The 14,668-nt window shown below is 47.4% G+C and overlaps 1 protein-coding gene across 2 annotated transcripts in view; it reads left to right on the top strand.

The window, feature by feature from the left end:
* The first annotated feature begins 12,790 nt into the window (after window positions 1–12,790).
* The window catches only part of ddhd1a (DDHD domain containing 1a), a 32,269-nt gene continuing 30,391 nt past the window's right edge, over window positions 12,791–14,668 (top strand). For both annotated transcript variants that reach the window (XM_083792511.1, XM_083792510.1), the window contains exon 1: window positions 12,791–14,202. In XM_083792511.1, coding sequence (XP_083648637.1) covers window positions 13,350–14,202 — 853 coding nt within the window. In that variant the 5' untranslated portion in view covers window positions 12,791–13,349. The remainder of the gene's footprint in view (window positions 14,203–14,668) is intronic.

The following is a 14,668-nucleotide window of genomic DNA, read 5'->3' as shown; positions in this document are numbered from 1 at the left end:
GACACTGTGTGGTTTAGCCCATACACCAGTTACATGCTCGCTCACACACGCGCGCACACAAGCACGCACACACGTACGCACGCACGCACGCACGCACACATGCACAGTTGCACACACGCACACCTTCCCCATGACAACCCCTGGAGCCCCCCCTTACCCCACATGACCCCTGGTCCTGTGCTGAGCTGTAACAGAGCCCCCCTGCACATCAGCGGGCTCCTGATTGACAGCCCGTGAAGATAAACCAACATGGTCTCCATTTAGCTCAAGTACCACACCAACCCTCACCTCAACCCCCCCCCTCCTGCTCCCCCAGCCCCCCACCCTCATATTCCCGGGAGAAAGCACACTTGAGCCAAAGTGTTTCAGAGCAGGATGTTTCCTGGGGAGAAAAGGTTTCGTTTCGGGTCAATGTGTACCGCTGCGACGGAGGGTGCTTTTTTTCCAGAGGGGGGTTGGTGGTTGTGTTGCGGAGGTTGGCTCATAGTGAGAAGATGGTTGGAAAGCTCAACACGCGGCTGTACGAAGAGGAGATCTGTACTAGTGATTGGGCGGGGCGAATGGATGGGGGTGTGGGGGGGTGTGGGGGGGTCTACGAGGGTGAGTGAGTTTGGAAAGGTGAGGTGGTGGAGGGGGTGACTACTGACTAGGGTGTTTAGTCCTGAGAGGAAACATTAGCAAAGCGAGGAGGAAAAGCTGCCAAATTAACTTCTCACCCTTTCAATCACACCCCTGAGAGTTCCTGCCCCACTTTACTTCTGCCGATCTGCCTCCACTCTTTGCGTGGAGGGGGTTGCTTGTTTTTTTTCCATCTTCTATCCTTTCTCTCTTTTTTTCGGTCCCACACTGAGGAGAGACATCGCACCCTCACACCGACCCCAGCATGCCCCTCTGACCTCTTACACCCCACCCCCACCCCCGTTGCACCCACTGGGCAGCACCAACAGACCACAGACTCAATGCAGCCAATCAGATCACAGAACCTCCACCCTCCTGCCTCTGCTCCTGATTCCGCAGTGAAGACGGAGGGGTGGGGGTGGCGGGGGTGGCATGGGCTTTAAGCATGTCTGTCCAAAATAACGACAAAATCGAATTCATACCTTGCTAATTGTATCCACTCTCCCAAACACTGGGCAACAGAATGAATCGGGCCCCAGAGAACAGAAGAAAAACACTCGATGCTTCACATTATCCCAGGAAGAGGAAAAAAGTGCATTAATGTGGTTTTAAGAAATCACCAGAGGAGTGGAGCAGATGGTCTTTCATGACTGGTGCTTTTGTAAACCCATCCGTGTGCTTTCTCCTCCAACCCAAGCAGCATGGTCTACATGTGGTAATACATGTCAGACCTCTCTCTCCTCTCCTCTCTCCTTCTCTCCATCGTTGGCTCCCTCTGTGACAATGCTACATCATGGCATACCTACCTAATTTGTTTGTATTTGTGGGCCTTTTGACTCCCACGCACGTCCCCACCTCGCACACACCCCTACGCCTACTCTTGTTTCTCTCTCCTTCTCTATCACCATATCAGATTAGGTGGTTGGTTCCTCCTCCCCAGGTTCCCTTGCTCCAAAATAGATGATTAGAGTCATTCTCCAAGACAAATGTAACTTTTCTGGACGCTCTAAATCTGTTTAGGCACATTTAATAGTGTCAATTATTGTGGGGCCAGACGGGGGACTCGGGCCTTTCTGTAGTCAGGGCCCTTAATAACATTGGCTACAATGAGAAGCAGATGCTGACCTGCTTGGTCCCTTTGAAAAAAGACATTTGAGTAGCTCTGCTTCTAATTTATGAGCCCCCCTCCACATCTGGAATTCTTTATAATTAAAACGTAAACCCCAAAGTTCTACTTCCACCTGTCAAACGTTGAGAAGATGAACATAGTAATGGGCTTCTCCTGCACTGGTGGAGAGATGGAGAGACTGTTTTGGGGGGCTTTTTCCCTTTAAAAAAAAGGGGGTACAGGGGGTAGTAAAGGGGTACAAGTAGAGGAAGAGAGAGAGGCCTTCTCTTGTGATTGTTTTCATTTATGGCAAAGGCTGGTCACCCCAACACCCGACAGGTACATCTATAATCGGTACCAGGTGCTGGACAAGGACAAGGAAATTCAATTCAATTCAATTCAATTCAATTCAATTCAATTCAATTCAATTCAATTCAACTAAATTCAATTCAACTCAACTCAACTCAACTCAACTCAACTCAACTCAATTCAAAGGGATTTATTGGCATGAGAAAACATGTTTACATTGGCAAAGCCAAAAGTGGAACAATACGATCAAATAAAAATGTATCTAAAATTGAAAGTCATCCCCAATAAATCATTTTCTATGTGTCACTCGATGCAGATATTGCAGGAATACACACAATGATTAGTAGTCTTTAGGGTGGTTGTGTTCCATTTGCAAGTCCATTTGATATCCTTATCCTATCACAAAAGCTCATGAATCTTGCTGCTCTATTTGCACATTGTTGTACTTTGCCCAGCAGATATGGGAGTTTTTTTGTCATTAGTCATGTTTTCAAACTCTCCTTAAGGGTGATTGTAATCATATAGATACTAAGATACAACATATCGTCGCTGTCAGGCATCAATATGTATTTCCAAAACTGCTATGCTGCGTTCACACTAGCCTGGTTAATAAACCAGACTAATATCGCACGGATCCGCGGGATATTAGTCTGGGGAGGCTCAGCTTGGATTTCATTTCCAGGGAAACATTTTCTCTTTGACGCAATTGGTCAGAGCTACTGTCAGTCAAAGGTCTCAAGCATTGAACGTCACTGTACCAAAGCCCGCCCATATTGCATACCGTGTCCGCCGGTAGGCAATTTTTTTTTGCCAACGGCTGATTCGGTCTGGTTTATTAACCAGGCTACGTTCACACGGGCAGATGCAAAAGATACAAAGTTACACAGCATACACAGCTTTGTCGCTATCATTATAGGTGAAGTACTGTAGGTTACTTACTTACTTACTTATAGGTGAAAAGCTAGAATAGCATATCTACAAGCTGTGAGTTTGTAGATTTGATATTTCCGCTACTTTTACATGACAATGTCATGGAACAAAATATAAAATAGAGTATTATTAAATGAAATAACAAATATCGACAGCGACAATATTCTTTTGGCAGTCCGAAACCTACTTGATCAGATGATTGTATATTATGATAATCTATTCTACGTTCTATGAAAAGTGATGGCAATTGTATTTATAATGAAACTGGTCATTCCTTCACAAAACTGTATGGTCAAGCATGGTTTTTTGTATCACCATAAAACTATTCCTTGATTTAGTGTCCATCCAAGGGATCAAACATTGGGAAGCCTAAACAGAACTGAGCAAATATTGAGTGATTTTCATCTGAAGCCATTTTTCATCATGCTATTTGAATTAGGTTTGATGTGACATGAAACAAATGCTATGATAAAATGTCCCACTCTGATCTTACACTTGTATAGCAGACCAGAAACATCATGTTTAAACTTCCCTTTCCTTTTATTAGCTTGTAATGAAAGCATAGAAATGGATTTGCCATGGCTGGTGAAAAACATAATTGCCCATAATAGGATTTGTTCCAACAGATCAATAGGACCTACTGGAGTGTGTGCTGTGTTGTATATGACTGCATGTATCTGTGCATGTGTGTGTCTGCGTGTATACGCATGTATGCATGTGTGCGCATGTGTGTGTGTGTGTGTGTGTGTGTGTGTGTGTGTGTGTGTGTGTGTGTGTGTGTGTGTGTGTGCACACAAGATTGTGAGTGAGTGCAAAGCCTCTCAGACCTCAAGCCCCCTTCATTAAATCGAATTAAGATCCAGCACCAAGAAGATTAATTCTCTTTGTCTTTTTCCTTCCCGTTTTCCTCTTCTATTCCCTCTTGTTCTCCTCCCTCCCTTCTTGGAGCGCGAGACAAAGCAGCTGTGAGAGAAGGCCTTGTTGAGCTTGTGGAGGTTGGAGAGTGCAGCTCGTGCAGTTAATCCTGCTGTGAGCACGGCCATGTGGACAGCATTCCTGCCATTTTCTCCGCTATTACCAGATCACCGTAATTAAGTCTTCAGTGTTAACGGGGCAACCAGGCCCAAACAGGGGGAGTGCTGAGCTGCAGCAGCTTCCTGTGGCTACTGGTGGGAATGGGCAGGCGGGGTGGGTCACCTGTGCATGTGGGGAGCTGAGGGATGTCTTGAGAGTCTGCTCACAGTCAGATGCACATGACTTAACTGCTGTCGAAGCCGGTGGTTGCAGTCACACAGATACACAGATAAACACACACACACACACACACACACACACACACACACACACACACACACACACACACACACACACACACACACACACACACACACACACACACACACAATCAAATCAAATCAAATTGGAGCTGAGATGAAGACACACCCAGGTGCATGGCTTTTATTCGCAGGGTGAACATCAGTACGTATCTCGTGCTCGATGGGGTCTCTACAAATCCCGCCCATGCACCACGTGGTCTGGAGGGGGATGGCCATTGGCCGCCCTCTCCGTCGCTGCTGCTAACTCATACTGTCAGCCATGATAGAGGGAGGCAACAATACCTGCAGGTGTGAGGCTGTTAAAACCAGACCAAAGTAGTTCCCAACAACAACATAAAAATGTACAGCCTCAGAGGAGGTGGTGGCGTGTGTTTTCGAAAGGAAGGAGGTTACGCTACTGTCCCGAGGGAGAGAAATGAGCACATTTAAAGGGGGGGGGGGGTGTAAGGGAGGTGAGCTACACAGGGAGTAAAGGGGAGATGGGGGGGGGAGCGACAGAGGGGGAGAGAGGTATAGAAAGAGAAGAAAATGGGAGAGATATGGGGGAAGAGAGAGAGAGAGAGAGAGGGGTGGGGGCGAGTGAGCGGCATAGGGAGGCAGAGGGAGCGGAGGGCCTCTTTGTGGATCATTGGCAGATAATGGGCTCATTAGGCCAAACGTAGCTTAAAAAGGCTCTGGCTCTCTAAACAAACAGAACAGGCGCTGAGGAGATGGACTTAAGGGCCCGACATGGAGAGAGATATAATGAGGCCCCCCACCCCCATTCTGCATGGAGTAGAGAGGGAGGCCTTTCCAACAGGCTGCCCGCTCAAATTCCCCAACTATCAGACCTACCCTCAGTCAAAGCTGTCGTTTGGAGCCCTATCAACACAATGAGGCAGCTCCAGCCACAATCACCCTCCCTCCTTTGTAAATGTATCCACAACATACTCACATGATACCTGTTGTTTCTGTATTTCGTTTGTTTTCCTCTCTCCCTCACAAACACAGGTATGAAAAGAGAAAAAATTAAAATAATGAGAGGCGCCGATGACCTAGTGGTTAAGGAGCATAACACTAATGCAGCCTGACAGCGAGTTGCAGGTTTGATTACAGAGTCCGACGGCCTTTGCTGCGTGTCACTCTCTCTCTCCTTAAGAAAAAGCTGCTGTATTAAGCTGACAGAAATTAACACACAAATACATTAATTTGTGTCAGATTACATTTAGTTCTCGAAAGACTTACTTCAAGAAAGCCATTTGTTTCCCGTCACCTTGTTCAATGTAGCTCGCACACACTCATGCTATATTAACTTAGCACTGTCCTCTAACTCAGCAGACTCCAGTATTTCTGAGAACAAATATCCAGTAACTCAAATAAAATGTGATTAAATAGGCAGGAGAAATGTGAGACACAGTTTGTAATGTTTGTGGTGAAACGGATGCTGGTTCAACAATGGCCTTTGTGGGAAACTTGAATGCCTATTAAGCAACTGGGATGCGAGTTGCGAGGCCAACAGGGGATAGGCCTTGACTTGATGTTCAGTCAAGAGCCACTTAAAGAGCGATCCTCCTTTGCAACAATTGCTTTGGTGAATAACAAATTCCTTCAGAGGCCTAAATTGATATTGCATGACAGCGCGTGCGATTGAAGTCCTCCACTGTAGCATACCGTTAGGTACCGTAGCTGTAAGCAATAACAGACCAGCTCTCCTTGAACTCCTTTGTAATCAACTCGGGGAAACGTTACCACAGAGCATGGCCATCCAACCATTGAAACTGCCACGAGATTTATAGTGAGACGAGGTAAAGAGGCTGCTGCCCAGTTCTCCAGGAAACCAAAATACCTCTCTTCCACTGACTCCTCTCCCATTACAGAATGTTTGCCTTTGTTTGCCTTTATTAATACCAATATATTACGCTGGGGAACGTAAGGGAGCATTACTTGGAGGGACAGAGGTGGGGATAAAAAATGGAGGCATTGTGAGGGGGCTGGGGCGGTTTCTGTTCATCTCCAGCTGCTTCTCTGCTCATCATGCTGAGAACTAACATGAAACACACTCACGCTATACAGCCTCCTCTCGCACACATCTGACATCCATTAAGGACACTGATGGAGGACCAAGCTCTGAGGGGACTTGCGGTCCCATCTCTCAGCTCCTCTCTGAGAAAAGAGAGGAAAGGAGAGAGGGGAGGAGGATAGCGAGGAGAGGAGGGGGCATGGGTAGCTCTGACAGACCAGATTTCAGTCCAAATGTGTACTACAATGCTAGCGCTGGTTCCCCTACACTCCAGTCACCCAACACTACCACGGAGGGTTGGCTGCAAACATGCACAATACAATTCTCAGCTAATCTTATTTTCTTAAAAAATATATTTTTTTTGCCTTTACACAAAGTACTTACTATACATTATGTATGAGCAGTTTTGGTATTAGGTATCACTGAATCTACTTTTACAGCGCTAATTTCACGTAGGACAACACAAAGGACAGCCATTGGAAACAAGTTAACAACAGTAGTCAGAACAGTGGACAACATTGCTGAAATTCTGCAGGGTCTCGTGGTTACGTTTGTCTGTTCTACCAGACCAGACAAACTTCTGGAAGGCAACCAATTATCCTCTGGAGTTCCCTTGCAAGTTCCCTCTATGCATTCTAATGTTTGATTTATTCTTAGTTGTGCGCCGGTGTCTTGCACCGCAAATAGTTGATCTACAAGCTCACAACACGTCGCGCTGAGACGCATTGTGAGCTTGTAGATATGCTATTTGCGGTGCATCACACCGGTTTGAAACTACGTATAAATCAGGCTGAAGAGAAGTAGTTTGCTGGTGAAATTTGGGATTTACTAGCCACTGTGACCTGTGGACAGAAAAAGGTTAGTTTCCTGCCTTGGTTTCTATAGCTGAGGTTCCATAGGGTCTGTAGCAGAGGGTCCCCTGACCATTCTGTATAAACATTCCAAAGCTGTCTGTGGGATATGTCTATTCCCAGGGAAACTTTCCCCACTCAGATAAGTCAACGCTGACAGTGTGAAACAGCCTCTGAAAACACAGAGGACCGGCCTGACACATGTAGGTCTCCATGCAAGGCCACAGAGGTCCTGGGGGCAGAATGCTCACCTTGTAAACGACAGGCAGATCTAAAGGAGAGAGGTCACTAGTGGATAATGTTTTACACATCATCTACATGCTCCGGTCTAGTCAACCTATACCTGATGAGGAGAGCTCTGAAGGCTGAGTAGCTCTCAAACGGATGCATAGAAAACCACATGCATTCACACAAAAATGTGCATGAGTGTGTAGACAGACAGACGCACGCACGCACACACACACGCGCACACACACACACACACACACACACACACACACACACACACACACACACACACACACACACACACATGCGCTCTTGCTTTTGCGTACAAAATGTGCTGCCATCAATGGGAAAACTGGAGGTCATTTGTACGTTCAGTCCTGGGGAAACATTCTCGGTAGACAGGTGTATAGATTGAGGAGGCTAGCACGGGGAGTAAATGAACCGGAGAGAGGTGTTTGTCCAAACAGGATAACACCAGGCCCCTGTTTGATGTGCATGAAGCAAGGTGAGAGGAACAGCACCCTCCTGTCTCTTCAACATGTTTACCTCACTGATGTGAACACCGCTGGGCCACCCCACACACTTCACACACACACTGCCCCCCCCAGCAGAAAAACAGAGGTGGAAAGAGAGGGATAGTGTGAAAGAGAGGAGAGACACACCTCATTAATCTTGCTCGCACTTTCCACTCCGCGGCTGTCTGTTTTAGCGGCGCGTTTACTTTTAACGTGGAGGTGAAAGTGACCGATGCTCGAGCGCACGGCCTTGTAATGCAAAATGTTCAGCGTCACCCACAAGTAATAAATTTACACTTTTTCATGTGGTCCTATTCTCTGACCTCTTTTGTGAGCCGTGCCTCGCTCTCGTCTCGCCTCTTCAGCTGGAATTCTCGATGCGTCAGGACACATACTCCCTCTTCTCCCTGATGACATGTTAAAGGAGTGGCGCTGGTCTATTTTGACACGCTGTATTGAGAGCACATCAAAACTTACATGTACAGTTTTCATTGTCCGATGATGGCCTCCATGCAGCACTCCGGCTCTCTCACACCCAGTCATTTTATTCCAGAGAGGAGGTTATACACTCTAGTTCTAGTCTATAGACATATACTGTACGTAAGCCAGTTGACTTGCAGACGTGTTCACCTTAAGAAAGGTGTGGTGTGTGCCTTTTTGTTCTGGGGCAAACATCTGGTAGTCTGACCCTGATTTGCATGAAAACCACCAACAATAATGATGACCTAACTAGTCTTTTACGGTATATAAAAGAGACACCTCCCTTAAGAACACAGTAACTAGAACACTAACGGATTCCTGGTCTGTCCACATCTGTGTCACTTTCTCCCTCTCTCTCTCTCTCTCTCTCTCTCTCACGCACGTACGCATATACGCGCACGCACACACACACGCACGCACGCACGCATTAAATGAAATGAAATGAAATTCAGGGCTTTATTGGCATGAGAGAACATACGTTTACATTGCCAAACACACACACAAGCATGCACGCACGCACACGCACACACACACACACACACACACACACACACACACACACACACACACACACACACACACACACACACACACACACACACACACACACACACACACAGCCATGGTGGCAGCAGTCAGGCAGCCCATCCTATGTCAGGCTCCGGCGCGGAGGGATGTCAGACCTGTGAATTGTGGGGGGTAGTTGAATCACAATGGAACTGGCAGCCCTGGAGGTCATTAGGGCCAGTAGGACAAGTAAGGCAGCGGCTGCCGTGTGTTGCAGCCAACAGCCCCAATCTCCAACCTGGAACCTGGATCCCAGACAGCTGGAGGGGAGGTGGAGCCGCTGGGCTGACCTGGGCATATTGCAGGGATCGTGGCCCAGACAGAGGCTACCCAGTGCTAGAAGTTACAACCAGAGCTGAGGTGCAGTCCTACCGGTGCCCTGCCTAGACTCCTCCCCTCTGTCATGTCTGCCCAAAACACCGCCACATCTGCCCGAAACCACCCCCATTACACCCCCCCCCCCCCCCCCCCCCCCCCCCCACACACACACACATCTCCACTACCAAGCCCCCACACCCAAAGACTCTCCTGACCCCACCCATCCCCACTTAACTGCCCTGCTCCGGTTTAATCACCACTGGATGTGGATGGAGGAGGGTGGGGGGAGCCCGGGGTGGAGGAGAAAACCACACATTACATCATGTATTTACTTATCCAGAGTAGCTAGCTAGTGTTGCCCGTGACATGGAGAGTGGAGCTTGGGGTGAAAGGTGAAGGATTCTAGAGTAAATGAGTCATGACCAAACCAAAGGGCTGGAATCTAGGGGCAGGCTCCTTAAGAACCCCTTCTGTACACAATGCAGACAGACAGTGAGTCAGTCAGACAGACGGCACAACAGACAGATGACACGACAGACAGACGGCACAACAGACAGACAGACAGCACAACAGACAGACGGACGGCACTCTATCTAATATATCTGGCCAGGAAAGGAACCGGCCTAAAACATTTCACCTGAATGCACAGCTCATGATTATTACAGACACATTTCTAAACTAATCCTCAGAGAATTTCCAGATGCACACATCTTGCACTCAACAGCATAATGTTACCCAGGAATACAGAGTAAGCCGTTTGTTGAGTATTTGCTATTAATGTAAGCAATTAGGGGATAAGGCTTTTGGGAGCCTGCCAGCTACTGTTTCAAAATCTCCTCTTTCCTCGCGGGTGGAATTTGAACTCTTTAAATTGCTTCACTTCAGTAACAATGCCGTAAACACCTCCCAATCCCTTCTCAACCATCTGCCCATGGTCAACGTCACCTCCGTAACTACTGGTGACATGTTGATCAGCCTTGCGGAATATCCAACCACCCCACTTTCAGCAAGGTATAGTGTGCAGCCCAGCAAGGCCAAACAGACCCTGTGAAGTCAGGCTGCACAGTTCCATGTACCGTGAACACAGGGTTGTCTTCTATGGAGAGAAACCCTGCTGTCGTGATGAAGTGAATGGTTGAGTGTAGGGTTAGGAGAAAAGAAATAGATAGAATAAGCATAAGGGGAAATAAAGAGAAGGGGTATATGGAAGAGGGAGTGAACTGCAGATAACAGAAATGCATGGACCTCTACTCGTTCATCTCTCCCATGTCCCTTGCCTGTCTGTTAGAGTAGCAGTGGCCCATGCGAAGACATCAAGCACATTCCAAGAGTCGGCCCAATTATGGGCAGATGAGGGGCAGTTCTCTTTGTTTAAGAACAAAGCCAGAAGTGACACAACTGGTCTTTAAACAGAGCTCTCGCAGTCGTGGTGGGGGAGAGGGGTGTGGGGTGGGAGGGGAGGTGACCAGCTGGTTATAAATATCTATTTGGTCAGTTACTGGAAGGAAAATTTGCAGTTTGTTTGTCATCCACTCATCCAGGTGGTGGGCCTGGTGGTTGCAAAACTCCAGAGCAGAGAGAGAGAGAGAGAGAGAGACAGAGAGAGAGGCCAACCTGTTTGAGTCGAACTGCCAGAAATGAGGAATTTTACTAATTCTTATATGAAAGCCACATGTCATCCTCTAGTGGGAGCCTGCAGAGAGAGAGATAGGGAGAGGGAGAGAGAGAGAGATCTTGGCGAGGTTTCATGTCATATTTTACCTAGTCATTATTCTGGTCAGACATGTTAGAAGTTACTGTAATGTGGATTAGTCGTACACTGAGATAATTAATTTCAGGATGATCTACATTGGCTGTCATGTGGCGACCATGTATATTGGACTATTCATGATGAGCTGGCCTGGAGTGCAGCAAATTCTCCATACAACAACTCCTGAAGTATCGTAAGGAATTTGAACTTTCAACAACGATTTCCTGAGTTATAATATGTTCAGACTGTTCTGTCCCCTACAGAAAAGTTCCCCATTACCCCAAAGTAGCACAGGATTTGAACACTATTATAACGAACGATGGGTTACAATTATAAGGCTGTGAGTGTTATGGGTTGTTAAAGTGTGTTTGGGGGTGACTCAAGTTGTCCCTCCTTAATGGCCATTGTGCAATTGGTTGTTGGTGGCCAGACACAGGAGTTTTTGCCTGCAGAGGGGCGGGACGAGTTTAAAGTTTGATTCCCACTCTGCAGTAAATTAGAACACAGCAGGGTAATGTCTGTTTATTCCAAATACAGCTGCAAGGGCCTCTCTCCTACCCACCCTCCCTCCCTCCATCCCCACAGCCCTCATGACAGCCTCAGTATCACCTGGACCAGAAGTACACACACAAATAGAACCACACAAAACACGCATTATGCAAACTGCATGCACTTGCATAAACAAACAGTCCAGCGAACACACGCACAGCACGGGCATAGTACACACACAGGGACAGACAAAACACACTCAAACCAACAAAAAGATGCATGCACAAACACGCACGCGCGCACACACACACACACACACACACACACACACACACACACACACACACACACACACACACACACACACACACACACACACACACACACACACACACACACACACACACACACACACACACACACACACACACACACACACACACACACACACACACACACACACACACACAGGGATGCAAACACTGCATTTGAAGACATACATAACAATAGAGATTGTGGAGTAATTGATTGACCCTTTTGTGTTCTGTGCACAAATACAAGTTGGTAATTACTTAATCTAATGGTAGGTCTACTTTCACTGTCGATTTGTATTGAACAAAGGATTATTTAAATTGTTGGTCCATAATAAATGAAAAAATGATTCATTGTTAACAGGCACATCTTTAAATGTATAATACTGTAGTGTATAATTGTATAAAACATACAATAAATTTACCACGATTACATTATGTGTAGTTATTTGTTCCCTGTTTGGTGGTGTAAGGCTGGGCTACTGCTCCAAAGTTGAAATAAACCATAAGGATTGTAATATTCGTATTTCTAGAGGTGTTGTGTGTAGGCCTATGCTACACTCTGGTGGAGGGTCAAGTGAAGCCTGGCTGGTTTATACTTAGTCGTACGACGGTATCCACTATCCAGTGCCAAAAATAGCCGTTCTACAAGTTCACCACCTTATACTCTCGCGTAGCATGCAGCCATGCACCGATACGTGCCAGAGCTTGAAGATCTGCTATTCTAGTCGAGTGAAACTTACACACTGGCATACGACGAAGTCTAAACCGGTATTGAAGCCAAGCCAGCCCCTGTCCTGGTCACATTAATAATCAGTGTTTGTCTCCATCTAGTGGCATAACATGAACAATGCATTTGACGACCGTCCGTGGCTGCGGGGACGCGCCTTCCTTGCGTCATGATGCTCTGGTAGTTTCTACGTGCGCGCTCACGGGGGAATCCTGTGATCTTGTGCGTCAGCTGTCAAATGATGCACATACACTCACACTCTTCTGCTATCGTCTCCTCTCCGGCAAGCCGTGTATACACGGAACTAACGGAATAGAGGTTGTACCAGGACAGGACAGGAGAGAGGAGGGAATGTAAACTAGCACGACCTTTATCCAGCTCGCTCCATGACCGCTGCAGTCAGTACTGTCGCCGTGTTGTTGTCACCAGGTGGAGGAGAGCCGCAGTACCGAAGCACGCACAGGTTTCCTGGTGGCTGGAACGCCAGGGTCTTTAGCCAAGGCTAACCTTAGCCGTTAGCAAGAACGGTTTTCAATGAATTAATTGTTGCCACCCAAACGTAGCGTCGGCGGCTAACTTGCTAACATAAAGCTATTGCACATGTATGCGTCGCGAGGAGAGGGGAGCGTGCCCTGTGTGGATTCTGTGGAACTGGTTCTGTGTATTGATTCGAGCCCTGGCTGGCCAGGCTAGCATGACGGGCTTCTGACGCTGCGTAGGTCAGTACGGTAGGTAGCCACACGGGGCTTGCTTGGCTCAGGTGATAGAAGAACATTTGGGTCGCAGATCAGATTCATGCTCAAATAGATATGAGCAGCAGTTTCGCAAACGACGCCTCCGTCATAAGCTCTGACAACAACAGGGGTTCGTCGGTCACGGTCAGCAGCAACAACAACAAGGACTGGGACTTGAGGAACCACGATGGGTTCTTGTTCTGTTACGAAAAGGCCATGGGAGAGACTATGCAGGCAGGGATGCCCTCCGTCCAGTCGGGACTGGACGGGCACCTGCCCTTACTGCATGGCCGACACAGTACCCCTCCCAACGGGTTGATGCTCGGCTTGGACGAGGCGTACACGTCAGGGTGTCACAGCCGGAGTGCAACCTACCTCGACGACACCACCGGTCCTCTGGACTACAGCCCAGACGACGGGAATAACTCCGGCCCGCTGTTCGAGAGCAGAAAGAGGACGAGGTCCGCTGGTTCAAGACACCGCTATAATGAAGTGGTCACAGAACTCGGTGCTGAGGAAGTGCGGTGGTTTTACAAAGAGGACAAGAAAACGTGGAAGCCCTTTGTCGGACACGACTCCCTGAAAATTGAGCTCATGTTTCGTAAATTCTGTGAGCTCAACCCCATCATTGCCAAGCATCCAGGTACTGCTGCAGACTCGGACGCATGTACTGGAGAGGAAGAGCATGCAAATGGAACTGAAAGCAAAGGCCTTAATGTTTTGGAGAGAACTGAATCGGTGCCTGTGGAGACGAGAACTAGTAGTGGGCATGGTAGTCGTGGTGGGTCCCTGGACTCATCATCGGCTGTCTCTTCAGAAGAGAGAGACCTTGATGGAATCAAAATCGATGTAGACCGTGTGTGTGTAAGGGGAGGGCTGTACGAGGTGGATGTCAGAGAAAGCGAATGCTATCCTGTTTATTGGAATCGTAAGTATCAAAAAGCTCCTATTGCCAACTGCCAGTTCATGGCAGATGTTGACAGAATCGTTTCTATAATCTCCCAGTCTAATTCCAGCAGTGTACATGTTTTCGCCAATGAGATGGCTCCACAGCATAGCTAGAGATTACAAACTCACTCACTCACTCACTCACTCATGTATCCATGAATTCACTCTAACATCAGTCACTGCACCTGACTGTCCATAATGTAGGACATGTCATGAATATTGAATAACATCTAACTTTTGTTCCTTACTACCTTTTCACTGTTGCTTTTATCCACAGTGGTTTACAATGAGTTTAGGGCAGTGTTCGTCTTGCTCGGGTAACACTTAATCTGGACACATGGCTCAGATGTAGAGTCAGACGAAATGCAAAATTGTCTACTTGTCATCCTAGTCACCTTGTAGTACTTTTAGTACAGCACTCACCCTATTGGTTGACCATAGTTCAT

This window comes from Protomyctophum parallelum, assembly GCF_964188405.1.
Source record: "Protomyctophum parallelum genome assembly, chromosome: 20".
Taxonomy (NCBI): domain Eukaryota; kingdom Metazoa; phylum Chordata; class Actinopteri; order Myctophiformes; family Myctophidae; genus Protomyctophum; species Protomyctophum parallelum.
This window is presented reverse-complemented; position numbering and strand designations above follow the sequence as displayed.